The sequence below is a fragment of the Juglans microcarpa x Juglans regia genome, chromosome 1S, assembly GCF_004785595.1.
Source record: "Juglans microcarpa x Juglans regia isolate MS1-56 chromosome 1S, Jm3101_v1.0, whole genome shotgun sequence".
Taxonomy (NCBI): Eukaryota; Viridiplantae; Streptophyta; class Magnoliopsida; order Fagales; family Juglandaceae; genus Juglans; species Juglans microcarpa x Juglans regia.
The window spans coordinates 24,831,371-24,857,767 of NC_054595.1; the positions used below are offsets into that span (position 1 = coordinate 24,831,371).

The window sequence follows — 26,397 nt, forward strand, 5'->3', positions numbered from 1 at the left end:
CACCGAGTTAATGCCCCATCTCGGCTTGGGGTCGTGATACACACGCACCAAAAATATTAACACATAAAATCATAGTTTTTCAAAGCACATGAACATGAATGCAATACACGAAAACTCAGTTTTCTTTTACAAACATGATCATGCATGAAATGATGAAATGCACATGTACCAACACAACATCCAAACCAACAAATACCAATCCAATCAAATCCAACCAAACAACTCCAATCACAAATCCATCCGACCCCCGAACTCCTCGGACTCAGTCCGGCATGCCAAAAAACACAGTGAAATGGGTTAGTGCAAAAATACATTTAAATTACGAAAATTCTTTGGAGAAATACTTACAGTGCAATATAATAATTTTCCGAGGATCGCGAAGTTGAAAAAGGCGACGTTTGAGCAACACCACAGTGTAAAATACACTGTGGCCGTGGGTCACAATTACCAACTTTTCAACGAGGACAAACGAAGACCCAAGATTGATAGGATAGGGCCTAGGGAGGTCGGTGAAGCTAGTGGTGGTGGTGGTTTGCCGTGGGTGGCGGCGCAAGAGGTGGTTTTAGGCCAAAAAAGTGCAAATCGAAGATGGACTTGGTGGGGCTTCACCGGTGACGGATCGGAGCTGGGGTTGGGTCCAATGGGTTGCCAAGAGGCCGGGGATGAAGTGGTAGGAAGATGGTGGCCGGAGGTGGCGTGACGGCGGCGCAATGGAGGAAAATGTGCCGCGGCGTCGTGGGTTTCGTGGGCTTCGTGGAGACTAACGGCGGCACGAACGGCGGTGATACTGGTGGGGTAGGACGGCCGGCGGCTGGGGAGTCTAATGGGCTGGGCGGTGACGACCACCGCCGGCGAACGGCGGCGCTGGGAGTGGACGAGGGAAACGGGCGGAGGAGAGGAGAGAGAGAGATCGCGCGGGAGAGGAAAAAGAATAAGGAGAAAAAGAAAAAAGAGGAAAAGAAAAGGAGAGGAAAGAAAAAGAGGGAAAAAGAAATGAGGTCCAATTCTCATAACTTGGGTCACAAAAATGATCCAACGGAAACGATTTTAAAACCACAAGTTAAATAAAATAATTTAAACGTAATGGTAAAGTCAAATTGAAATAATTAAATCCCACGGTAATTAATTTAAATATTAAAAGCAATTTAAATGCATAATGACAAATAAATATTTGGAAAGCACATAAAAATAATTTTCACCAAATAAAAATCATAGAAATAAACTCACTAAAATCCAACCAATTTTAAAATAAGAGAAATTATTTTAATTACATAAAAATAATTCCTTTAGTAAAAATACACTAAAATACGGGGTGTTACATCCTCCCCCCTTAAAAAAAATTTCGTCCACGAAATTGGCAAGGTCAAATATTGCACCAAGACAAGATCAAGATTCAACCAAGAGAATACTTAGAACATACCGTCAAAATCAATCAAACAAGTATGGATATTGCTCCCTCATGTCGGCCTCTCTCTCCCAAGAGAAATCTTGAGCCAACGGATCACCCCACGCCACTTTCACCATAGGTATTACCTTGGACCTTAACTCTTGCTCTTTCCAATCTACGATCTGGGTCGGGGCAACTTCATAAGTAAGATTGGGCCGCAGTTGAATGCGTTCGGGATCCACAAAACGTGGCTCTTGCTGTCCAAAACTCTTCTTCAATGAGGACACATGAAACACATCATGAACATCTCCAAAATAATCTGGCAAGGCAACTCTATAAGCAACAAGCCCAACCTTCTCTACGATCTGAAAAGGGCCAATATATCTTGGACTAAGCTTTCCTTTCTTACCAAAGCGCTTAACCCCTTTCATAGGAGAGACTTTAAGATAAACCCAATCTCATTCTTCAAAGGATAAGTCTCTTCTTCTTGTATCTGCATAACTTTTCTGGCGACTTTGCGCTTCAGTCATCTTCTTCCTGATAAACTGAACTTGATCCTTCATTTCTTGAATTAACTCAGGCCCAAGCAATTTGTTCTCGCCAACTTCATCCCAACATAAAGGCGATCTGCACTTCCGTCCATATAAGGCTTCATACGGGGCCATCTGGATGGAGGAATGAAAACTGTTATTATAAGAGAACTCAATAAGTGGTAAGTGATTCTCCCAACTTCCCTGGAATTCCATGACACAAGACCGCAACATATCCTCCAGAGTCTGAATAGTACGCTCTGATTGGCAGTCTGTTTGGGGGTGATATGCCGAACTAAACTTCAATTTAGTGCCTAATGCCGCCTGCAAACTCTTCCAGAAATGGGACGTGAATCGCGGGTCCCGATCTGACACAATACTCTTGGGTATTCCATGCAAACGCACTATCTCCTTGACATATAACCGAGTCAACTTACCCAACGAGTCAGTATTATTAACAGGCAAGAAATGGGCACTCTTGGTCAACCGATCCACAATCACCCAAATGGAGTTCTTCCCACTAGGAGTCCTCGGCAACCCTACCACAAAATCCATAGAAATATCATCCCACTTCCATTCCGGAATAGGGAGAGGTTGGAGTCTGCCAGCAGGTCTCTGATGTTCAGCCTTCACCTGTCGGCATGTGTCACATTTCTCAATAAACAGGGCGATGTCCGACTTCATTCCTTCCCACCAGAAATTCTTCTTTAAATCCCTATACATCTTTGTGCTTCCTGGATGAACCGAATAAGGAGCTGCATGAGCTTCTGCTAAAATTCGCTCTTTAAATTCAGAGTCTCGGGGAATCACTCTACGATCCCGAAACCTAAGAATGCCATCCTTATCCAAGCTGTAATGCAAGGGTCCTCTAGACTTTCTGACTCTTTTCCTGATAGCCAACAGATTAGGGTCCTTTCTTTGGAGAGTCTTTAATTCATCAAAATCCACTACTCGGACATCCAAGACTGAAGATAATAATTCTTCTTGCTGTGAACTCTCGATAAGAAGTCTCCTCATTCCACAAAGGAGAGAGTCCACATCTGAAGATTCCGCTTCATCCACTTGTTGTGACTTCCTACTCAAGGCATCAGCGACTAAATTTGCTTTTCCTGGATGATACTTGATTTCACACTGATAGTCGCTAATTAGCTCTAACCACCGTCTCTGCCTCATGTTTAGATTCTTCTGAGTAAACAGATGCTTCAAACTCTTGTGATCAGTATAAACTTCACAGGCTTCGCCATACAGATAATGCCGCCAGATCTTAAGCGCAAAAACTATTGCCGCCAACTCCAAATCATGCGTGGGATAATTCCTTTCATGAATCTTCAGCTGACGAGATGCATAAGCAACAACCCGTCCCTCTTGCATAAGAACGCATCCCAACCCGAATTTGGATGCATCACTGAAAATCACAAATGGCTTGTGTGGCTCCGGAAGTGCCAAAATAGGTGTCGTTGTCAATCTTCTCTTCAACTCTTGAAAACTTCTCTCACATTTGTCAGACCATACAAACTCAGTATTCTTCCTAGTCAAGGCAGTGAGAGGTCCTGATAGCCGAGAAAAACCTTCCACAAATCTTCGATAGTAACCGGCAAGTCCCAAGAAACTTCGTATCTCACGAACTGTTGAAGGGCGAGGCCACGACAAAACAGCTTCTACTTTACTAGGATCTACAGCCACCCCTTCTTGAGAAATCACATGTCCAAGAAACTTAACTTCTTATAACCAGAATTCACACTTGCTCAACTTAGCGTACAATTGATGTTCTCTTAATTTCCCAAGTGCCAGGCGAAGGTGACAAGCACGCTCTTCCAAATCTTGAGAATAAATCAAAATGTCGTCGAGAAACACCACCACAAAAGAATCCAAGAAAGGCCGAAACACCCTATTCATTAAATCCATAAAAGCAGCAGGGGCATTAGCTAACCCAAAAGACATCACCTTAAATTCATAATGCCCATACCTCGTCCTGAAAGCAGTCTTGGGCACGTCCTTATCTCTTATTCTCAACTGATAGTACCCTGACCTCAAATCAATCTTCGAAAAGATAGCCGCTCCCTGAAGTTGGTCAAACAAATCATCAATTCTTGGTAGAGGATACTTGTTCTTAATAGTCACTTTGTTAAGCTCCCGATAATCTATACACATTCAGAGAGTACCATCTTTCTTCTTGACAAACAACACGGGCGCTCCCCACGGTGAAGTACTAGGCCGAATAAATCCCTTGTCGACCAGTTCTTGCAATTGAGTCTTCAACTCTTTTAATTCAGCCGGTGCCATGCGATAAGGTGCTTTATGCACAGGAGCCGCACCAGGTTCCAAATCAATAACAAATTCCATATCGCGAACGGGAGGCAATCCGGGCAAATCATCTACAAACACATCAGGAAACTCGCCCACAACTGGAATATCTACTAACGACTTCTTCTCAGATGACGTAGACTCAACTTGGACCAAAAAAGCATCTGCTCCACGAGCTATATCTCTCCTAGCTTGAATTGCTGATATAATTGTTGGTTTTGCCTTCAACTTATTTCCCGTGAATTCCACATAATCATCATCCGAGAGTTGAAAACCAATTACCCGACTTCTACAATCAATATTTGCTGAATATCGATATAGCCAGTCCATTCCCAGAATTATATCAAATCCCAGCAACTTGAATACAATCAAATCTGCATCCAGTGTCCTCCCTCCAAAATCCAAAGGACAGCCCAAAGCAACTTTAGAGCACCACACCATCTCACCATTTGGAAGTGCCACTACTAGAGTTTGCGATAAAGGCTCCGTGATCAGATTACACATCCGTGCAAAAGTGGCAGACACAAAAGATCGAGACGCCCCAGAATCAAACAAAGTACATGCATAGAAATCATATAGGCGAACTCTACCTGAAGCAAACACATCCACCAGACAATCCCAAATAATCCAACCATAACAAATATTAAATCAAATTAAAATGATTAAATGCATACCAGTAATAACCCCAGCATCGTGGGTCTCTGGAGCTCCGTAATCCACATCACCAGGGGTCACTGCATAAACCCGAGCTTGTACCAACTGTCTCTGGTTGCCCCTTCCACCTCGTCGACCTCCTCGCGCTCCTCGCGCTTCTTGCCCTCCTTGAACTTGACCAGGACACTCCCGAGCAAAGTGACCCGGCTGGCCACATCTAAAACACTGAATTCCTCTCTGGCCACACTCACCCTCATGGGCTCTATTGCACCTGTTACAAACTGGGGCTCGACCTCCAGCACGAGCACAGGTGGTCGTCTGCGGACGGGCACTAGTCCTTTGCACGAACTTATGAGGCGACCCAGAACTACTCCCTTCGCCAAGGTAACTCCGCCTTTTCTGACCCGGAGGGGAACCTGCTCCAAAACTGTTTTCCCGCTCTGCAATGCTGGCTAAATCCACTAACTCTTGAAAGTCCTTAATCCGAAGGCAAGCCACTTGTTTACGTACCTCATGGCGCAAACCCTCCAGGAAGCGCTCGACCCGCAACTCCTCCGTAGTAATGAGGTGAGGAGCGAACCGTCCAAGCTCCATAAACTTTCTTGCATATTGCTCCACAGTCATGCCATCTTGGACCAAATTATTGAACTCCCGAGCCTTTTGCCTTCTCACTGAAGCAGGAAAGAACCGGTCATCGAACTCTTTCTTGAAACGCTGCCAAGACACAGCAGCCAAGGAACCCAACTCCATTTCTAATAATGTCCGCTTGGTCTCCCACCAATTTGCCGCTTCACCTTGTAGCATATAACTTCCATATAATACCATCTGAGTCTCCGTGCATCCACAAACTTCAAATGTTCTTTCCAAATCTTGAATCCACCTCCTAGCTCGCATTGGGTCCTCCTCCCCAATGAAGGCAGGGGTCCTATGCGTTAGGAAGCGCTCATAGGGACACCCCACTTGGGCTCCTCTACTTGAATCTCCCTGCAGCGGTCGGAAATTCTGTTGAAGAAATTCTGTCATTCTATTTAATGCTCTTGCCATAGCATAATTTCCATCACCTCTAGGTAACTCATCTTCAGGCACCTCAGCTTGCCTTCTTGGCCTCACCATAATCCTGTCATAGAACATTCTCCAACCCCGCTTAAATCCATATAATTTATACTCAACCAAAAATAAACAATAATTAAAGCGATAAATAAAATAATTTAAATAACAACAATTAACATAAAATGACATAGCAACAAACTCATAATATAAAATAAATAACTTAACTTACATCACTTTTAAATTTTTTTTTTTTTAATAATAAAAATAATAAAAATAATTTTCTGGTACTATCCTAAATGACATGTGGTTTTACCCAGAGCCGAACTGCTCTGATACCACCTGTGGCGCCCCCAATCCCCCTTATAAAAATACACAGGGATCGAGACGCCAGGATGGTGACAACACGGTCACACATCCCAACGAAGTGCCAGTGTGTGTAAATGCAACAGTGTTCAAATAAAATAACGCAGCGGATAGTCAACTAAGTACCAGAATTTAATTACAATCAAACATCAGTAAAGGTTTAAATAGCAGTTATACAGTCATCCATAAAATAATTTACAATAGTTTAAAAGCTACAAACGAGTGATCCCAGATCACTCCTCAGGCGGAGCCGTCTCCTCAGGCTCGCCCTCCTCCTCCTCATCAGCATCAAAATCTGCGACACCACAAAATGGTCTCGCAGGTAAGTATAACCCAAACAACGACGTAATACAAAATGCATTAAATGCAACTAACATGCATGCACATGAAAACATGCATTTTTCCACAAAACATCATTTTTCCGAAAATGATAAATTTTCCAACACACACCAAAATCTCATTTTGGTCCGAATTATCCGTAAAACATTTTCCCAGAAAATGATTTACCCAAAAATCAACTCGCACTATTTTCCCAGAAAATAGTGCATTAATCCCAAATGCACCATGCATTATTTCCATATGCACCATGGTCTCCCCTATGGACCATCCGCACGTCCTGGCTTCGCAGCGGTGCTCAGTTCCGCGCCCAGCGCGTACATGGCCAAGCACCCACACTACGCAACGAGCGATGTCCAGTTCCGCGCCCAGCGCGTACGTGGCCAGACATCCTCTAGTCCCCGCCAGCAGAAGGACCACGGAGTCGGCACGAGACCATCTCGTCCGATTCCATTGTCGCCCGGCGACAATCCAGGGGACGTTACTCAGTATATTCCGCTCCCGAGTAACCAGAGAAGCTCCACCGAGTTAATGCCCCATCTCGGCTTGGGGTCGTGATACACACGCACCAAAAATATTAACACATAAAATCATAGCTTTTCAAAGCACATGAACATGAATGCAATACACGAAAACCCAGTTTTCTTTTACAAACATGATCATGCATGAAATGATGAAATGCACATGTACCAACACAACATCCAAACCAACAAATACCAATCCAATCAAATCCAACCAAACAACTCCAATCACAAATCCATCCGACCCCCGAACTCCTCGGACTCAGTCCGGCATGCCAAAAAACACAGTGAAATGGGTTAGTGCAAAAATACATTTAAATTACGAAAATTCTTTGGAGAAATACTTACAGTGCAATATAATAATTTTCCGAGGATCGCGAAGTTGAAAAAGGCGACGTTTGAGCAACACCACAGTGTAAAATACACTGTGGCCGTGGGTCACAATTACCAACTTTTCAACGAGGACAAACGAAGACCCAAGATTGATAGGGTAGGGCCTAGGGAGGTCGGTGAAGCTAGTGGTGGTGGTGGTTTGCCGTGGGTGGCGGCGCAAGAGGTGGTTTTAGGCCAAAAAAGTGTAAATCGGAGATGGACTTGGTGGGGCTTCACCGGTGACGGATCGGAGCTGGGGTTGGGTCCAATGGGTTGCCAAGAGGCCGGGGATGAAGTGGTAGGAAGATGGTGGCCGGAGGTGGCGCGACGGTGGCGCAATGGAGGAAAATGTGCCGCGGCGTCGTGGGTTTCGTGGGTTTCGTGGAGACTAACGGCGGCACGAACGGCGGTGATACTGGTGGGGTAGGACGGCCGGCGGCTGGGGAGTCTAATGGGCTGGGCGGTGACGACCACCGCCGGCGGACGGCGGCGCTGGGAGTGGACGAGGGAAACGGGCGGAGGAGAGGAGAGGAGAGGAGAGAGAGAGATCGCGCGGGAGAGGAAAAAGAATAAGGAGAAAAAGAAAAAAGAGGAAAAGAAAAGGAGAGGAAAGAAAAAGAGGGAAAAAGAAATGAGGTCCAATCCTCATAACTTGGGTCACAAAAATGATCCAACGGAAACGATTTTAAAACCACAAGTTAAATAAAATAATTTAAACGTAATGGTAAAGTCAAATTGAAATAATTAAATCCCACGGTAATTAATTTAAATATTAAAAGCAATTTAAATGCATAATGACAAATAAATATTTGGAAAGCACATAAAAATAATTTTCACCAAATAAAAATCATAGAAATAAACTCACTAAAATCCAACCAATTTTAAAATAAGAGAAATTATTTTAATTATATAAAAATAATTCCTTCATTAAAAATACACTAAAATACGGGGTGTTACACTATACTCTGTATCAGGGGTCAACGTTATGCCTACAGTTGATATAGTCATGACCTTTAACGTGACGTGGCTCTCTGGATGGTGTCGTGACAGTAGGCAATTAGTCTAGTCTCCCCATCATTAGAGAATGGATTGTTGTTCTTGTTTTCCATTTACTTGTTGGTGTAGATCTTTTAATGTTAGGTATCATAGGAGAGTGTCAGGGTCGGCATATCCCATCTATCCCTCCGACTTGTTTCTTGCGCAGTGTATCCCCTTTCTTTTAATACAACTTACGTTTTGAGTTCGATTGATAATTCCTGGACTATAAGAGAGGAGCGATTTGGGCCAAGATGGGCTTCAATATCTTGCACAGGCCCAACCTAATGGGTCGGTTTCCCTTCATGGTGAACAAATAATTCTTCCTAATTTGAAGGCCAATTCATGTCGCGAATTAACTGCGTGAATAACAAGGCTCAGCTACTTCAATTGGACAGACATATCAATATGAAAAATTATCCTTTTAATCTAAGGGTACATATCGAGCCCTGGTCTCTGAAATTAATGCGAAAATTAAAGGGGCTGTTGAAGATATTTAAGAACACGACAAACAAAAGAGAAAACAAGGGCCAACTCCAATCTTCAATGTTTTACATTTTCCATCACAATTTATCCAAACGGGTATATTTTGACCTTTCTAGCTATTATTAAGATTCTGTGATTCCGATTGTGTTAAGTTGTCTGATTTTTTTATTACTTTAATTAGAGCAATGCTACATATAGTTCACATTTGAAGACTGACAAGTCTAGGTAATTTTATCTTTAAAATTTTTTTAAATTACAAAAATATCACTCCTAAAATGATGTTTTTTCTCATTTAATAAAGGGCTTGTATATACCGTCCCCAAATGGAGACTGCAAATAGAATTTCTCTTTTAATTATTGGAATTGGATGAAAATTGTTAATTATGGGCTCTTAACCATTTAAATGTAAATTATATAATGTGTATTTTTATGTGCAAAGGAAAATGATAGGGTTACTACTCATTTACTTCTCATTTTATTTTTAATTTTTTTAATTTTTTATTTTACTTAATGGTTAAGAAAGTGACTATTAGTAAAATTCTATTTTTTTAAATTTTTTCCTAATGATGTTAAAAAAATATTTAAAAGAAAATAATAAAAAATTAAAAAATTAAAATAAATTATGAGTAATAAATCGGTAGTAATAAAGTAGTAAACCTATCACTACCCTTATACAAATAAGATATATACGTTTAACCAAATAAAAACAAAGAAGAGTGGTTTAAACTCTAAAGTTAAATATAATTAAAAAGCAATGGAAAAAGTTTGATTAGATTAAATATGAATGAGACGTAGAAGAGAACTTTTAAGTGGGAAGGTGGTGAGATTTTTTTGAGCGAGTGAATGCTAGAGTCCGTCGTTTTAGTGGTGATGTAGCCTTGGATTTGGTTCCAAAGCCAACTTCCTAAGCCAAAACCTGAGAGGACGGTACGTCTGTGTGTTTTGTGGGGTTTGAAGGATCGAGAAAGACGTACCCAATTCCAAGCTTAACTTTTTTCTGCACTTTGCAAGTACCCAAGGTCTCTCTCTCTCTCTCTCTCTCTCTCTCTCTGTGCTATGGTCTTGGCTTTTCTTTTTTTCTTTCTATTGGTTAGTTTATTTTATCTTATATCAATTTTCTTTTCAGTTTATCTGGCACACAGTGGTAGCGAATCTTTGATATGCTTGCATGTGGAGGTTCGGAGTGGATTTTAGTTTTCTTGTTTGGGTTGAAATGATGGATTTCTTCTTTTGGGTAAAAGTTACAAACTTACACTTACACGTGATGTTAGTTTATGGGTTAGTGTTGTTTTGGGGTGTGAAATTTCGTTGTCTCTCTTTTTGTTCTGAAGTTTTCAAATGTACTCTTGAGTGTTGAATACATCCCACAGTTTCCAATATAAGGTGGAGGTTTTCTGGTTATAAATGTGGACTGCTAATTTAAAGGAAGTTATTCAAATTTTATACGAATTGGTTGTTTTTCTTTGTTTTCAGTTTCCTAACTAGATATTTTTATACGCATGTTTTTGCACTCCAATAAAGTTGATTCAAGGTTTTCTGTTCCGTAAGCAAGATCTGCTTGGTCAATTGGCACTACGCTTTGATTTCTCTAATTCTGAATTCTACTTCTATAAGTCTAGTTTTTGTTTTCTTCAGTTGGCATGCTTAAATTTGTACATTGACTAATCGTTATCATTAAATAGATTCTCCGTCTCTATGTTCACTTGTCAGTCATGCAGAATCTGGGTCCATAAGATATTAGTTCGTGCAATAGATCATGTGGACATATTTGGTTTTTTTATTGATTTCGATGTAAATGTCTTTTTTTTTTTTTTTTTTATAAGATTTCAATGTGAATGTTTAAAAAATGTTGTAAGACTGATGGAAAGCAGGGCAGCTTGGAAGTGATATATATGTTGCTTCTGAATGTTTTATGAACGTGCGAATTGGTATTATAGTTTAGAAGTTCATGGCACATTTTTTTAGGTATTTGAGTTGGGTTCTTCTAGTTAGTTTAATTGCCAAACTGTTACGATGAGAGCAAGTTGATCTAAGAAATTATGTTTATTTCTTTAACGAAGTCAAGTTTCTTTCTCTAGTTTCTATATTCTATTTGAATTTCAATTCCTTAGTTTGAATGTCCCAATTTTCAGTATATCCATAGGAAAATCTAATTTGTATATGTGTGTACTAAAACACATACGTAGACAGACACATGCACACATCCACACACAAAGGGTAGCAACTTTTGGGTGCTATTGTCTACAACTCAAATAATAGTAACCTCGTTGCAGCTTGTATTTAAACATGTGGTTTTCGGTGAGTAGAGAAGCTAAAAACAAGTTCATGTTTTCCTCTTTTACAGTTTAAAAAAATCTAGTAAATTTCTCATCATAGTTCTTAAATGCTCTGAGCAGTAGTTTGACCCAATGCAGAACTTGTGTAAGAAAGAATCTAGTATAAGTGTTTCACATTCAGCATCCCTGTACTTTGTTGGTTGTCCATCATGGGGGATTTCTGCTGAATCATATGTTGAGCAATCATCTAGACCCAGAAGTTTAAGCTTGAAGATGGGAGTTCCACCACAACACTGCCATAACACCAAGCAATTGAATTTTCAATTCCAAGACCAGGATTCGTCCTCAACTCACTCAACTGGTGAATCTTATCCTGCAGTGGTTAGTATGCAGGAAAGCTATGCTTGTGGACAAGGAATAGTTTCACCACAATCAGGTAGAATATTGATTCCTTTTGTTTCTGTTTTTATTTTATTTTAAGTTATACATCTTTGTTCTATGCAAGTACCCAATCTTCCTGGGAATGCTTTAATCCTTCAATGTGTATCTTCTGTGTTCATGTGAGTTACCTTACCATTTTGACATTCTGAAACGAACAGGAAAGGGATGTAGTTGAACTGGATATATAAAAGAGACTTGCAGATCATGCAGTGTATTGTCAATTTTCATTAGATATAAAACATTCATACCACCACACTATTATTCTACCATTTCTTCTACTCCATCTGTCAAATGTTTTAAAGGTGGTCTAAGTTGTCTTACCACCCTATATATTACAAGACCTCCCTTGACAACATATATGGGTTCACCCTCAACAATAATGGGTTTACTGCACCTGTCTTACTACGTTATGGTTGAATCTCATTTAGTGGTTCTCATGCTTCCGCAGGATATATTGAAACTAAGGGGAAGCTTGTTGGAGGTATCATCAAATCTTCCTCACCAATTGGTGCTCAGGATTTTGTCTTCTTGCCTTCACAGAATGATTACAATCAATCAGTTGTAAGTTGATGCCTCTGTTTAGATAGTTGTGAGGGGAGATGTGGATCTCTACATGTTCTATGTTTCCTGTTTCAGGCTCACATTCCATTCCTCCATGCTGATCCATATTTTGGTGGTTTATTGGCTGCTGCTTATGGTTCACAATCTATCGTAAGTACCTCAGTAAGTGTAACTCCCCCCCCCCCCCCTCTCTCCCCCCCTTCTCACTCTCTCCATCTTTCAAGAAGCTCGTTTCCACTTTATTTGGGTCGGTCATGGAGATAGAACCTGCCGAATAGCATAGTTAGTTTAAACTAAAAATGATTATTGGCCCTCAATTTCCCAAACATTTTGAATCAGTTTTTTTGGCTTTAGTATTTCCGGTATTTATACATATATATTGACTGTAAACGCTACTTTGTGGTTAGCATGTAAGATTAAAATCATTAGGTTATGCTATATAAATCAATCCCAAGGGCCAACCTATTTACTTAAAAGCATAACAAATATGTAAGTAGTTGATGCTAGTTTTCTTCATCTCTGATAATCCCAGAACACGACATCCTGGGGGAATTTGCAGATGTTGTGTGGTGCAAAAAAAATCCTGAATCTTACACAGAAATTTACTTTTATTGCACACATTAAAATATTCATGTTTTTAAACTATATGATATTCTCCTTTTCCCATTCCTTTATTTTATTTTTTGTTTTGGGGGGGGGGGGAGGGGGGGGGGGGGGGGGTGGTCCTTATTATCTCTGCAGAAATTCGTTGAAGTGCAACAAACATATTGCTGGCCTTCTGCAGTCTTCCACATGATTGAATGTTTGAAAAGTGGGTCTATGAAGGACTTTTCCATTTTATATGCTTTCTTACCCTTTTTATTTTTATTTTTAATTTTCATATCGCCTTTGCTTTTATTATTTTCTACTTTCCTCATCTTAATGATTACTTTTTAGTAGGAAAGTTTCTCCTCTCCTGTATATCAAATGCTATTTCTTAATGATGTCTGTACTTTGAAAGTTTGAAGGCATGGATGACGCCTAACGAAGCAAGGATATTTCATTTTCAACATCATTCATTTTTCCAACAAGATGGGAAGAAATTGTGACATTTGCTGGATATTATATTTTTTTTTAAGTAAAAAAGAATTGCTGGATATTATATTATATATCTTCTGCGGTTTCAAACCTACTGTTCCTGATATGCGGTTGGTGTCATGAGCTGTTTCAAGTTGTGGATTATACCACGCGGTATGATTGATTACAGACTGATTGCTGATTCGTCGATGACCTGTAAAATTGCATCATTTCTGGTCTGTCACTGCATGAAGATGTGTTTTCTTTGCGACTCCATGAGATATTTTTTGCTAAAATGCCCGCAGATTCATCATCCCCAAATCATAGGGATGACCCCAACTCGAGTGCCCCTACCTCTCGATCTTACAGAGGATGAACCCATTTATGTCAATTCAAAACAGTACCATGCGATTCTCAGACGGAGACAGTATCGAGCTAAGCTTGAAGCTCAGAACAAACTCATCAAAGATCGGAAGGTATGTGTGTTTTTTGTTTTCCCACTCCTTTAAATATTAGTTGCAGTGCATAAAACTTCGTATGGACATCTATCTAAAACTGGCAAACAATTGTTTTCTATGTAATGCCATCATGAAAACATGCACAGCCGTATCTTCATGAATCTCGGCATCTTCATGCATTAAAGAGGGCTAGAGGATCTGGTGGACGTTTTCTCAACACAAAGAAGCTCCAAGAAGATGCATCCATCGCCTCCTGCTCTGATGTGATAAGTGCCTCCAACAGTGACAACATCTTGCAGCCACCAGAATTTAGGTTCAATTGTTATCCTTCTCCTGTTGGTGGGACCATGTGAGGTCATTCAGTTGATATGCGCGGTGGTGGTGGTGGTAAGCAACACCTACACCTTCCTCCCACCCTCCAATGAGAGATGTGGCAAACCACGCACATCCAGCAGTCTGTGTTCCATTTTTGGAGGTGGCTGCTGGAAGGGAAGTCATCCTTGGCTATTTTACTTTTTGCTGTTTTACTGCTTGTCAATTAAGCCTGTCAAAAAACAAAACAAAAACCGTTATTGGTTATGTATCATTTTCGCATCGGGCTTACAAGCACCTTAAGACTAATGTTATGATGTTAAGTTGGTGATTGTTGATACTTGATAGTAACATATTTGCTCCTTTGAGCATGACATAATGTCTTCATCTACTTCATGGTGTTTGCTAGATGAGGTCAATTTGGTTGCCCATTACTTTGGGAGAAAAATGAACTAACTATGGAAGCCTACTTTTTCATTATAGTTGGGAATGCTAGTTGTTCAGATTCACATCATTCCCTCACAAACAAGCTACTTGGAAATTCTAAATTGTTGTAACTCTTCCGGAACCTTCTTACCGACCAGACCTGATCTGGTGCAACTTTGCTCTGCCTGTTTCTAAGACCAAAAGATATAAATCAACTTGTGTGGCATTTAAGCTGGAGATACCACGGTTGATTGTTTTATAGCATGTTAGTATATTGATCAACCTAGGTTTGCTATTGGTATTTACTAGATTAGTAATATATTAACAAGTGGTGTGTCACTGTTAACATATTACTTGTTTTCTACCCATCACTTGTTTAAGACAAGACTCTGATTCAAAAAAAAAAAAAAAAGGTTAAAACATCGATGCAATACCCATATATATAAATATATATATATTTATTATTTTTAGATTCATTTCAATAGTGTGATGGGTGTATTAAAAAAGAAATAATGCTAAATACAATCTTAGGATTTGTAACCTATGCTTATTATTTTTTAAAAATAGTAGAATACACTATTAATTTTTTTTTTAATACGAATCTCATATTAATCCGTTTTTCTCAAAATGAATATACGAGACTTGCATACTATAAGATTGTATTTAACATTACTCACAAATAAAAGAAAAATATGCAATATAGAGTAATGCCAGATATCATACTCCAAAATCACTATATAAAATGTAGCATTTTTTATTTTTTCTTAACGAAAAATTCACTCCCTAACAAGTAGGGGTGATAAACGGTCCGGTTGGACCGACAGGATTGGACCGAGACTGAGACTGGTCGGTCTCGGTCCACATTTTAGAGGATTGAAAAGTTTCTGTCCGGTCCACGGTCCAGGATTTTTCCGGACCGAACCAAATGAAAAAAATATATATTATATAATAATTGTACAATTAACAATATAAAATTTTAAATATGTTATTAATACTTGTTAATATTCTATAAATTAACAATATTTTTTATATATCTTCATCTAACCTATCACTATTAACAATATAAAATTTTAAATATGTTATTAACACTTGTTAATATTCTATGAATTAACTAATATATAATATCAATAAATTAATTATATAGTAATTATATAAATTAATAATATAATTTTCATCTAATTTATTATCATTGACCATATAAAATATTTTTTATTGAGTTTGTTATATAATCCATATTAATAAGTTATTTAATTTAATTTAGTATTTTAAATAAAATTTTTTTATTAATTATTTAAAAAAATTAAACTGGACCGAATGGACCGATAGCTATCAGTCCGGTCCAGTCCCTATGGATGTTCAGTCCGGAAAAATGATGGACGGCCTGACCGGACCGGACCATTTGCATCTCTACAGTAACAAGTTTGACGTGTTGGTCCCATGGCCTTCCACGTCACCAACGCAACATTGTACTCATTATGGGCCTTTTTGTTCGTTCGGGTCAAATCGGAGTCATTATCCAAATTCAAATTTCAAATTCAAGTCAACCAGTGGGCCAGATTATCCAACCCGACAAATTTCGTGAAATGACAAAAGAATACCCCTATAAATAAATAAATAAGTAATTTAAAATTCCTCACTATCCTATCCTCTCCCTAAAAAAAGGCAACTAAAAATACCGGTCATGTCCAAAATCGTCCTAAAAATACCGGTCATGTCCAAAATCGTCCTAAAAATACCGGTCATGTCCTACCTCCGCACGACACGCACCGTACTAATCATCATTCATTCATTTTGAGGTTCAATTAAAAAGGTTGACTTCTTTGGATTTTTGTATTTTTGGGTTCACGTGAGAGAGAGAGAGAGAGAGAGTGGAAGGAGGAGGAGGAGGAGTTCTGAACTACCCGAGAACAGTTGAGGAGGTCTTTTGGGATTTCAGGGGCCGCCGAACTGGCATACTCAAAGCCCTCACTACTGGTTCTCTCTCTCTCTCTCTCGGTTTCCTCGGGTTTGCTTCCCGAGCATAATTTAGAAAAAGAAAAAATCAAACCTTTTGGACTTTGTTTTATGTCATTTCGGGCGTTTCTGATTCTTGTTTCGTTTTCTAAGAACAAGCGCCTCGGTTTTGTTTGTTTTTGCAAGACACGTTGAGTTCCTTTCATTATCCTCCATTTTCAGGCAACCATACGTACAGTTCGTGTATATAGAACTTAGAAGGTTATATATGTATGAATCTCTTTCCACAATCAATTAGCCTGTATTATGGAAGTGGCCTTCGGCTGATCAATGGCACTGCCCCCCATATAACGGGGGTGAGATCCGGAGGTCAAAGACTCAAATATAACCTCCCCGTTGCCTAGAGAAAAACAGCCTATATTTAAGAATTTCGGTGAGAATTTAATTAAATTACGAATGAGAAAGCTTTAGAAAGGCAAGCAATTCCCTAATGATTCTTCTAGTCTAAGCTTTTAAGGTTTTGTCTCCTTTTCTTCACTCGCATTTTCTGCAAACAAGTGAGGGAGTTGTCATTTATACTTGTTGTTCTGTTTCGAAAATCAATAGAATAATTTATTCTTTGAGATAAGAATATTGGATTCCTTTTTTTTTTTTCAATATTTTTGTGTTTTCATTTTGTCGTTGCAGATGCTGAAGAATTCTATCGGCAGTGTGATCCAGGTTAGGGTTACTTCATTCTTCATTTAGTTGGTACATCTATGCCTGGTCCTTTTTTAATGGTTATTTGAACTTGATATTGCTTTTGTGAAAATGGTATGTGGCCTAAGAGTATATGGTGGCCTGTGATTGGGGCTTCGGAAATTCAAATGGTTATTGGATTGGGAGGTGTTTGTATGACTGTCTAATAAGTACCATTTGCTTCCAGTATGCTTGTTATTTTCTATTAGCATCTATTCGATCTATGAGTTCTGGTTCAACTAGTCTATACGTATTATTTTGTGCTTGCAGAGAAGGAGAATTTATGCCTGTATGGCTTTCCTGGTGAGCAATGGGAAGTCAATTTACCTGCTGAGGAAGTCCCTCCGGAGCTCCCAGAGCCTGCACTGGGAATAAACTTTGCGAGAAATGGCATGCAAGAAAAGGACTGGTTATCTTTAGTTGCTGTCCATAGCGATGCATGGCTGCTTGGTGTTGCCTTCTATTTTGGTGCTAGATTTGGATTTGATAAGGCTGACAGGTAACTTTTACATGCTTGTCTAAGTTTCCTCTTCAGCTTGTTAACCCAGTGATGTCGTGAGTATTAAAACTGAATAGACCTAGCTGTATCCTCATCGTGGTGAAAGCATGGAATGAATCATTAGATGTCTACCCTAGATATGCAATTGGTGCTTTCTCAGCATCTCGTAATTCATTTTTAATTTATTACTTGTGGTGCAGGAAGCAGCTCTTTGACATGATAAACGAACTTCCAACAGTCTTTGAAGTGGTGACCGATACTGCACAAAAACAAGTAAAGGAAGAGCCGTCTGTCTCAAATCGTGGTAGCAACAAATCCAAGTCGAACTCCAAACTAGTAGAAAGATTTCCTTAATACAATCCTCCTTTTACTTAGTTGAGGAATTACTACCAGATATGTGGCTTTGGTAGCTGTATTCTTCACTGGCAGGCCTTATATGTGATGATGTTTCTGTTTTTTGTCCAACAGTTATAATCATTGGTAAAACATAATATCGAGGGGAATGTTTGGTCTAATGATTCATTAGTGAAATACTGAGTTGTAGACTTGTAGTGTGTCTGTTTAAAGTTGAAATTTCGGTCTAAATGAAACTGCAATTCGTTGTATTTGACTATAGAAAAAATCTATGTACACCTCCTCAGTACTGGGGGACTCCCTGTTTTCTTTTTGTGAATATTCATTACAATAAAACATGAGTTGGGCTTGTTACCAACACAAGATCACATCTAGGGGGATGTTTGGCCAAATGATTCAGTAGTGAAATACTGTGTTGTAGTCTACAGGGACTCCCTGTTGTTAGTGTTGTATTGAACGAGAATACGCGGGCCGTTATGCATGTCTCGTGTTCTGAATTGCACCCTTGGGGAGCTATTTCTAACCTTCCTGCATTTCTGGATTGTTCTTTTACATTTGCCTTATAGTCATGCTCGAGCATTGTTTTTAGTTTCATTCACTGATATTTTTGTGCACCTAGTTTAACTTCATACTTCGGCTTGGAAGAATATGTTTATCTGTTGGCTACGATGAAACTAGCATCCTTATTTCTCAATTAGATCATTTGTGTTTGTTCTTAAATTTGTTTGGCTGGCAAAGCGGCGGACATCAGAATCTCAGGAAAAATATCTGAAGGACACGCAGGCAAAGGACGAACATCAAGTCATTGAAGAGGATGAAGAGCATGGATTGACCTTGTGTGGATCATGTGCGGAGAATTATGCATCAGATGAATTTTGGATTTGCTGTGACATCTGCGAGAAGTGGTTCCATGGCAAGTGTGTAAAGGTTACCCCAGCTAAGGCTGAGCATATTAAGCGGTACAAGTGTCCATCATGCAGCAACAAGAACGCTGCATGATGGACACTGCCAAGTGCTAGCTGCTTGGTCAGGGTCAATGATCTGTCTCTCTGTTTAGTTTTAGTGTTAAAAATTAGTGCAACTTGCGAATGCGTCTTAATTTTCGATATCTTATTATTCAGTTGTAGTTTGAACGTTCTCCCCTGTTTATCTTGACACACCTTGTTATATTTCTAATTTAAGAAATCAATCTATTTGTAGTGGGGCAAGAAGACTTGTCCCCATTCTGTTCTTCTAACGGTTACACGTACGTAACATTTGATGCATTCTCAGCAGTGATGAATCTCCATGTCAAGTTTGCTCATTTGCATACATTGTAATTCGTCTGCAATAGTCAACTTTCATGGCATGAAAAGGAAAGCAATATATTATTATATTGTGCGCCACAAGAGTGCACTTTTGACAAGCATACAGGTGAGGGTCGACGTATGCTGCTGTGACTTCATCTAGTACGAACTAGGGTATGGATGATTTTTTTTTTTTTCCCACAAAACTCTTCAAGATTTTTTTTTTTATGTAGAGAACTTCTCCCAAGGCAGGACCCTTCGGATCCACCCCTGCAGAGTAAACCCCGATCCCGTGTACTGCACTCTCGAAAATTTTTCTACACGAAACTGGTTAAATCCCGGACTTTTTACCAGGAAGTGGCCCCAAAAGATTGTTTGCACCTAGGGTTAAAATGCTTTGAGAAAATGGTTCAGGTGCTTTGTCTCTCCTCCCTGGAGGAGTTAACGTTTTAAGTTTTGAATTAGTTGGAAAAGCAGGTAAAAGATAGGAAACCATCAAACAACTTGAACCAGAAGATCCCGAAGATAAAGATGTTGTATTCCTGTCTTGTTTACAGGAAGGACCATGCGGATGAAGTTGATGTTTCACCAAAGGCTCCAACCATGTTGTAGGTCTCCTACTAGTTTGTTTTTTAGCAAAATTATGTAAATCTAAGAATTAGAAAAGAAGACGAGACCTACCTCACAAAAACGGGTAACACACAGAAAAAAGTTTTCATTCTATGTCTCCACTAAATTGTATTGTTATTACAAGCTTATGTTATTTTCCACTAAACTGTGTCATTAAATACACTAGCAAGCACGGGCATATCTTCTGTAGCGATACATACATATATACAGACGTGTAGAGAACAATTAGGTCCTGTGGGTCAACGATTCAGTAAATAGGATAAGAAAAAAACCAATAAATATGAGTTTGTGAAAGGTAAAACTCAGCTCCCTTCTACATTGATATGACATGAAACTAGAGACTCAGTCCCCTTTTGCCGTCAGATTTGCAATCCCCATTGTATGGAGAAAGATATGTGATACTTGAACTAAAATATATTATGCGTAACATAAACAACAAGTGGTTAATGGGTCCATAACGTGATGGAAGTAGACAAGCCAAACGTCGATTAGGGAAGCATTGAATCAAACATGTTCTCTTCTCTTTTTTTTCTTTTTCTTTTTTAATAAATCACTCACTCTCAAGGATTCCCCTGTAAGAGATGGTGGTATGGAAAGAATGCAAACATTTACTTATCTAAAATAAAAAAGAAAGAAAGAAATGAAACAAACATTATGAAACATCAATTCCTGATTTTTTTTTTTTTAAATCTAAAAATTGATATGGTAGGGTCAGATAGTAATTTTAAGTCTTACAGATTCTCCCAAGTCCTACATCCTTACAAGAAACAGGTATTCCCCACCAATTAATTAAAGTTATCCGCAATAAACCACAAACAAAAAGAAATACCCACTTTGTCAATATCACCACGAAGGGGAAAAGATTGATGGGATTGGGAACCCTTGTGAATGGTAAAATTCCCATCCAATGAGCATATAATTGCTTGCAGAAGGGACTTTAGTAAAAGTCCAGAGTTTCATTTACTTCCATGATTAATTCTTGAAGTGCTCCCAGATATAAGCTTATGAAGATAAAGTATAAACCACATGTTTTGGAACACCAGAAACACAAAATTATGGTCTTGAGTTTTGCAATATATACAAACCAGATGTTCCGGATAACATCATATTGAGATAACACAGATAAGGTGTAGTGGAAGCTAAAAATTATTTCATATATATATATATATTATATACGTAAGTCCTGACATGATTTTACACTGATTTATCCGTCAGGCTGGCTAACACAAGGGAAGGAAAACAGGCAAAAGAGGGAAACTCAGAAACAAAGTGAGAGAAAATAAAGAAGATTTAGACAAAGATCAAAGAAAAGTACCCCTTCTATTTCTCCTTCTCTTTTATCTAATTCATTGTCCCTCTATAGTTAATCATGTCAAGGCCTCTTGACTCTTTGTCGACATCCGTTTCAGAAGCTCATAGGTAGTGATCATTGTTGTTGCAGACATTGACATTGAAGCCCACCGAGGCCCCAATCCTCTGTAACAAGCCGTCCAACCGCCTTCCTTGACCAAATTCCTGATTGTCTGTGCAACAGTTGGTCCTCGACGTCCGTTCTCTTCCCCATCCAAAACTTGCAGCCTGGTTTTAATTGTATCGAGTGGCATTGTGATTAAAGCTGACATGCCACCCGCCATGGCTGCACTGACTCCCTGAACCGCCATTATTGTTTTTGAATCTGGCCTAAACGCTCTCAGCCTATTCTCATTGCTATCCTCATCTTTCTTGCAAGAGTACCACCCAATTCCACCCCAAACCATCCTTTGCGCCACAGAGTAAGACGCCCACCACACTGCATTTGATGGTGCATACGTCAAAATTGATATCCCGAACCCCCGATACAATCCCTTCGGTCCATCCGTATTCAAAATCTTCCTAAATGCATCGATCCCATTAAGATATTTACACGCCGATGCCTTAGCAACACCTGAATTCATGTTACCACCACCATGGCCGAAACTAACAGCACCTTGAACCATCAGCCTTTGGCTCACCACATCAATCGGGGTCCATACAAGTTGCGCAGCCATTGCCGCGCTCAAACCAGCGGCAGCATTTGCGATTGTTGCGGCCATCGGCTCCGAAAACCCTAAACCAATAGTGGCTGTTCCCACGTTACTCTTCGTAACCTCTAGCGCCCCCATATAAAGAGCCCGGGCAGGGATCGTGCCCGTGAGAGAAGTCCCAAACCCTCTATACAATGCCCGGAAACCTTCATTCCTCACCATCCAAAAAGCGGTCTTGATGCCAGGAACTTGGGATTGAGCTACTTGTTGCCTAGTTTTCAACACCACAACCGGATAAAGTATGCCCGATACGCCCGAAAAGAGCGCGGCACCGAGGAAGAAAAACTTCGACTTGTCAAGCATTTCCCAGTCGATATCGGCCGGGATGTGAATCTCTTGCCCCGACGATTTTTCTTCGGCCGCGCTCAAATTCATCTTCGCCACTTTAAAATTCCCCCCAGAAAACTCCACGAATCTTTTCAATTCAGCTTCAATTATATTCTAACCGTACGAGCTGTACAAACTACAAACTAATACAATGAAAAGTATCCCAACCTAACTGCAAGGACTGTACAAGTGCAAAACCATGAGATGATACAAATTTGATAAGATCTCAGGGTCGAAAGGGATTCAAAGTAGCGATTTAGGTGTTCTTTTTCCTCTTGTGGAACCAGGTCTTGGATTGGAGGTGAAAACAAACGAATTGAGCTAACATTTCTCGGTAAAGGAATTATATTTATCACTTACCGGAGAGTCGAGCATCGGTTGCCGGAGGATCTCCCCGGAAAGTTTGGATCTCACCGGAGAAAAGCTAGGGTTATGATTTAGATCAAAGACGCATATGTAATCAGTCTGTGTATATATACGCACACAAAGGGGATTATTATAGATGCAATTCCTGAGGGAAACCTTGGCGTCCGTACAGTTTGAGAGAGAGACACAGGGGGGAGTGGGCGACCGGGAAAATAGGTTTTTATTTTTTTTAGATAAATTTTATTTATAGTTTTCATTTGAGATTATATGTGCAAATTTTTTATTAAATAAAAAAAATATTATGTTAATAAAGATATTATTATAATTTTAAAAAATATTTAAAGAGAAAATTAACTAAATTTATAATTTGAAGACTGTACGTAGCAATTATTATTATTATTTTTTTATAGGTAAGGATGGAGTGATGGCGCAAGCATGGAGGGGTCCCAAGGGATGGGCTGCAGGGAGTGGGGAAGCGGACACGTGTCGGTGATGGATAGGAGGTGGATTCCTCCATTATTTTATTTATTTTTTGAGCCGGTGAATGACGTGTGAACCTTATCGACAACGTGGGACCCACCACCATATTAGATTGGGCGTGGCCGTGTCAGACCATTAAAAAAAAAAAACATTATGTCGCATTTTACTTTTAAACATTTTTGTTTTGTTTTTTCCTTTGATTTTCTGCATGCAATAGAGTAAATTCATTTACCGTGACTTTTGGGTTGAAATGGTGAATATTTAAGGGTGAGACCGAACTCTTTGGCCGCACGATTGTTACCTACAAAGGAAGATTAAGCGCTACAGCAAATAGGGCTGTAATCGATTATTAAATATTACCGATTAATTATCGTATAAATTATAAAATATATTTAATATATGGACATTAGTAATTATGTTATATATTTTATATTTAATTATAAAACTATTATACATATATTATTAGCTAATACATATACATATATATATATATGTATCTATATACATAGGTGTATGTATATATTTATCAATATATGAATCGAGTCGAGCTAATGAGTCAACTCAAGTATAAACGAGTAGACTTTAACCAGTATTTGTCGAGTCAAGTTGAATTTTATCGAGTACGTATCATTTACTAATCGAGCGGGTTTTTACTTTTATGGACGAGCTTTTTTATTTACGAGTCGAGTTCGATTTGAGTTTAATCGGGTGAATACTGAGCAGGCTATCAAACAGACTGATTCATTTATAACCTTAACTGCAAACAATTTCTAATTGTAAGAATTTGTCAGTAGAAATGGATTTGGATTATTTAGTAGATTTTGAACAGATTGCAAGCTCATCTATCTGTCCAACAATTAGGCAGAGTCATCCGTCCATATGAGATGGAGCCGGTATTCATATGTGACCCTGCCCATGTGGGTGTGGGGGGCGGGGTGACCGGCTGCCCGCCGCCTGCTCGCCGCCTGCTAGGGACAGACAGTAAGACTAATTTAAATCATTTAATTTCTTACAATAATATGTTATAACTAATGATTGAATGTCGTTAGAAAGGCAACAGAGAAAAACTTATCTCACCCTGAGCAGTAAGCAACGCTGGATTGCAGTCCAAGGTTTGCTTGAGTTGTGCGATTGGAGTATTTTAAGGCAGTGCTGTTTGGAGGTGGCCCTTACGACAATCTAAGTATTTATTTTAAATAATTTTTTAAAAAAATCTTTTAAATAATTATTTTTTAAAATCACTTTACTTATTTTATTTATTTTTCACGTGACATGAGATGAAATGCTACTATCACTGGGAAATCTATTATATAGTGAGAACGGTGGAGATATTTTATTAATAAAAAGCTGTACAGCTTTTTTATAAATAATATACGATTGCCGTTTAGAAACAAATAATCAGGAAAAACCAATACCAAAGAGACAACAAATCGATAATCATCAGTAAATAATAAATATTAATTTGTTATGTAATTTATATTTACACAAACAATGGCAAGTTTTCATCCTTTGGTCCGAGCTTTTTGTAACAAGTTAGTGTTAGTTTGGATCTCAAATCCATTTTAATTCATTTCAACTTATTATTATAATTTTTTTAAATTTTAACATAAAATATAATAAACAATTCAACTTTTTCAAATTTTAAAATAATAATAATATTAAAAAATAATATTATAACAATATTTTATCATTTCAACTCAATTCAATTTAACATTCAAACGCAATCTAATCACTTTCTGTCATACGAACTTGACTTAGTTCTAATTGAAGTTGAGAATAATTATTCTCATCGATTATTATTTTCTACCCCACACTCTACATCTTATGAAAAAATCATACGTATACTTGTTAAAAAAAATTGTCAGATATGGAGTGTAAGAATAAATAGTAATTGATATATAACAAAACTCTTGAAATTTAATATATTGTACAAATAATGTGAGTCCATTGTTGGATTTGGCCCATGTTCAAAGGATCCAGTCCCAACACCAAACAAACCCAACTCAAATCCTCATTATACTTTTATCATCCTCAATTACATGTTGTTTTTTCTCTTTTTACTCAAGGTTGGTCTATTTTTTTATGATAAAGCTAATTACTTTTTATAATTTTCAAGAATGTGTTACATATAGGGTTAACAATTTTTTATATGACACGTGAGATCGACGAGGTTAAAAGGTCATTTTTTAATACAGTATAGTTAGAGTCAAATCGGATCGACTCAATTAGACACGTATAAATTATGTGATAAACAAATTGATTACATATCAACCTATTTAACTAGCTATCAATCCATGTAACATATATAATTTTGAGTTACATTAACGAATTAAATCTTATTACATGTAATGACGATTCTTATATTATTTGTTGGAATATGATTTTACAATTCTCATTTTTATGTAATTGTTCATATATAAGATTAACTCTATATCTCTAATCATAATCAAATACAAAATCTTAAATTTTTTGATGACTAGAAGTCTATAAATAGTACTGAGGGATTAAAGTGTTCTCACGTACAACATCATTGTGCCTTTAGCCATCAAAAGACATTCGGAGGTAAAGTTGTTAGGGCGATCATTCCCTCATAATTAGGTCAGATTCCTTACAAAACTTGAATGAATGGAGGTATGTTTTCTAATTATTATTATTTATTATCATGGATTATAGAAAATCGAAGATATAATTCTTAATGTTCATGTTAAGATATTATCACCATTACAAAAATAATTTCTCATATGAGCCATAGATTTATAATTTTTTTCAAAGATAATATATAAGACTTGCACACTCTATAATTATAAATATAATTTATCTTTAAGAAAATTTGGTCAATAATCCGTATATTTTATTCAGATTAAGATTAGCTTATTGTTCATTTTTTTAAGAGTAATATTATACACCACATTCTCATCCTATTTTGATCATACTAAGCAGTATGTGACACATTTATCATTATTAAATGATAAAGAAATATGTAATAATGGAACCGAAGTTTACTCTACAAGAGTGGGTGTGAAGAGCCCTGCCTTGGAGAGGTCTCCGACATCAAAAAATAAATATGTAATAAATGATCATTTAATAGTAATAAATATGTCATATCTTATTTAGTAGAATGGTATTATGATAT

General features: G+C 38.3%; 3 protein-coding genes across 4 annotated transcripts; 2 read left to right on the plus strand and 1 right to left on the minus strand.

Annotated features, from left to right (window-relative positions):
- Nucleotides 1-519: 519 nt before the first annotated feature.
- On the plus strand, nt 520-14,521 carry LOC121247838 (nuclear transcription factor Y subunit A-3-like). Of its 2 annotated transcripts, none has more exons than XM_041146298.1 (7): nt 520-530; nt 9,856-10,057; nt 11,435-11,750; nt 12,204-12,316; nt 12,392-12,478; nt 13,678-13,848; nt 13,977-14,521. In XM_041146298.1, exons 3-7 carry the CDS (start codon nt 11,447-11,449, stop codon nt 14,181-14,183), a joined length of 882 nt encoding a protein of 293 aa, XP_041002232.1. In that variant the 5' UTR covers nt 520-530; nt 9,856-10,057; nt 11,435-11,446; the 3' UTR covers nt 14,184-14,521. The 2 variants fall into 2 exon arrangements, with proteins under 2 accessions (XP_041002232.1, XP_041002233.1); XM_041146299.1 differs by having other exon boundaries at nt 12,392-12,466.
- Nucleotides 14,522-15,916: 1,395 nt separating this feature from the next.
- Nucleotides 15,917-19,343, plus strand: LOC121247450 (PHD finger protein ALFIN-LIKE 4-like). The gene is made up of 6 exons (XM_041145795.1): nt 15,917-15,980; nt 16,420-16,542; nt 17,209-17,241; nt 17,530-17,758; nt 17,959-18,094; nt 18,851-19,343. Exons 1-6 carry the CDS (start codon nt 15,917-15,919, stop codon nt 19,109-19,111), a joined length of 846 nt encoding a protein of 281 aa, XP_041001729.1. The 3' UTR covers nt 19,112-19,343.
- Nucleotides 19,344-21,072: 1,729 nt separating this feature from the next.
- On the minus strand, nt 21,073-23,015 carry LOC121246695 (solute carrier family 25 member 44). Its single transcript, XM_041144928.1, has one exon. It carries the CDS (start codon nt 22,464-22,466, stop codon nt 21,396-21,398), a length of 1,071 nt encoding a protein of 356 aa, XP_041000862.1. The 5' UTR covers nt 22,467-23,015; the 3' UTR covers nt 21,073-21,395.
- Nucleotides 23,016-26,397: the final 3,382 nt, after the last annotated feature.

Bases quoted from the DNA above. Each gene is read 5' to 3' on its own strand.
- LOC121247838 (XM_041146298.1), top strand. From the start codon at position 11,447: ATGCAGAACTTGTGTAAGAAAGAATCTAGTATAAGTGTTTCACATTCA. The intron at 12,317-12,391 runs GTAAGTTGATGC...TTCCTGTTTCAG, and splicing joins ATGATTACAATCAATCAGTT to GCTCACATTCCATTCCTCCA. The intron at 12,479-13,677 runs GTAAGTGTAACT...AAATGCCCGCAG, and splicing joins AATCTATCGTAAGTACCTCA to ATTCATCATCCCCAAATCAT.
- LOC121247450 (XM_041145795.1), top strand. From the start codon at position 15,917: ATGGATGTTCAGTCCGGAAAAATGATGGACGGCCTGACCGGACCGGAC. The intron at 16,543-17,208 runs GTTCTCTCTCTC...TTGTCGTTGCAG, and splicing joins ACTCAAAGCCCTCACTACTG to ATGCTGAAGAATTCTATCGG. The intron at 18,095-18,850 runs GTAGAAAGATTT...TGGCTGGCAAAG, and splicing joins CCAAGTCGAACTCCAAACTA to CGGCGGACATCAGAATCTCA.
- LOC121246695 (XM_041144928.1), bottom strand. From the start codon at position 22,466: ATGAATTTGAGCGCGGCCGAAGAAAAATCGTCGGGGCAAGAGATTCAC.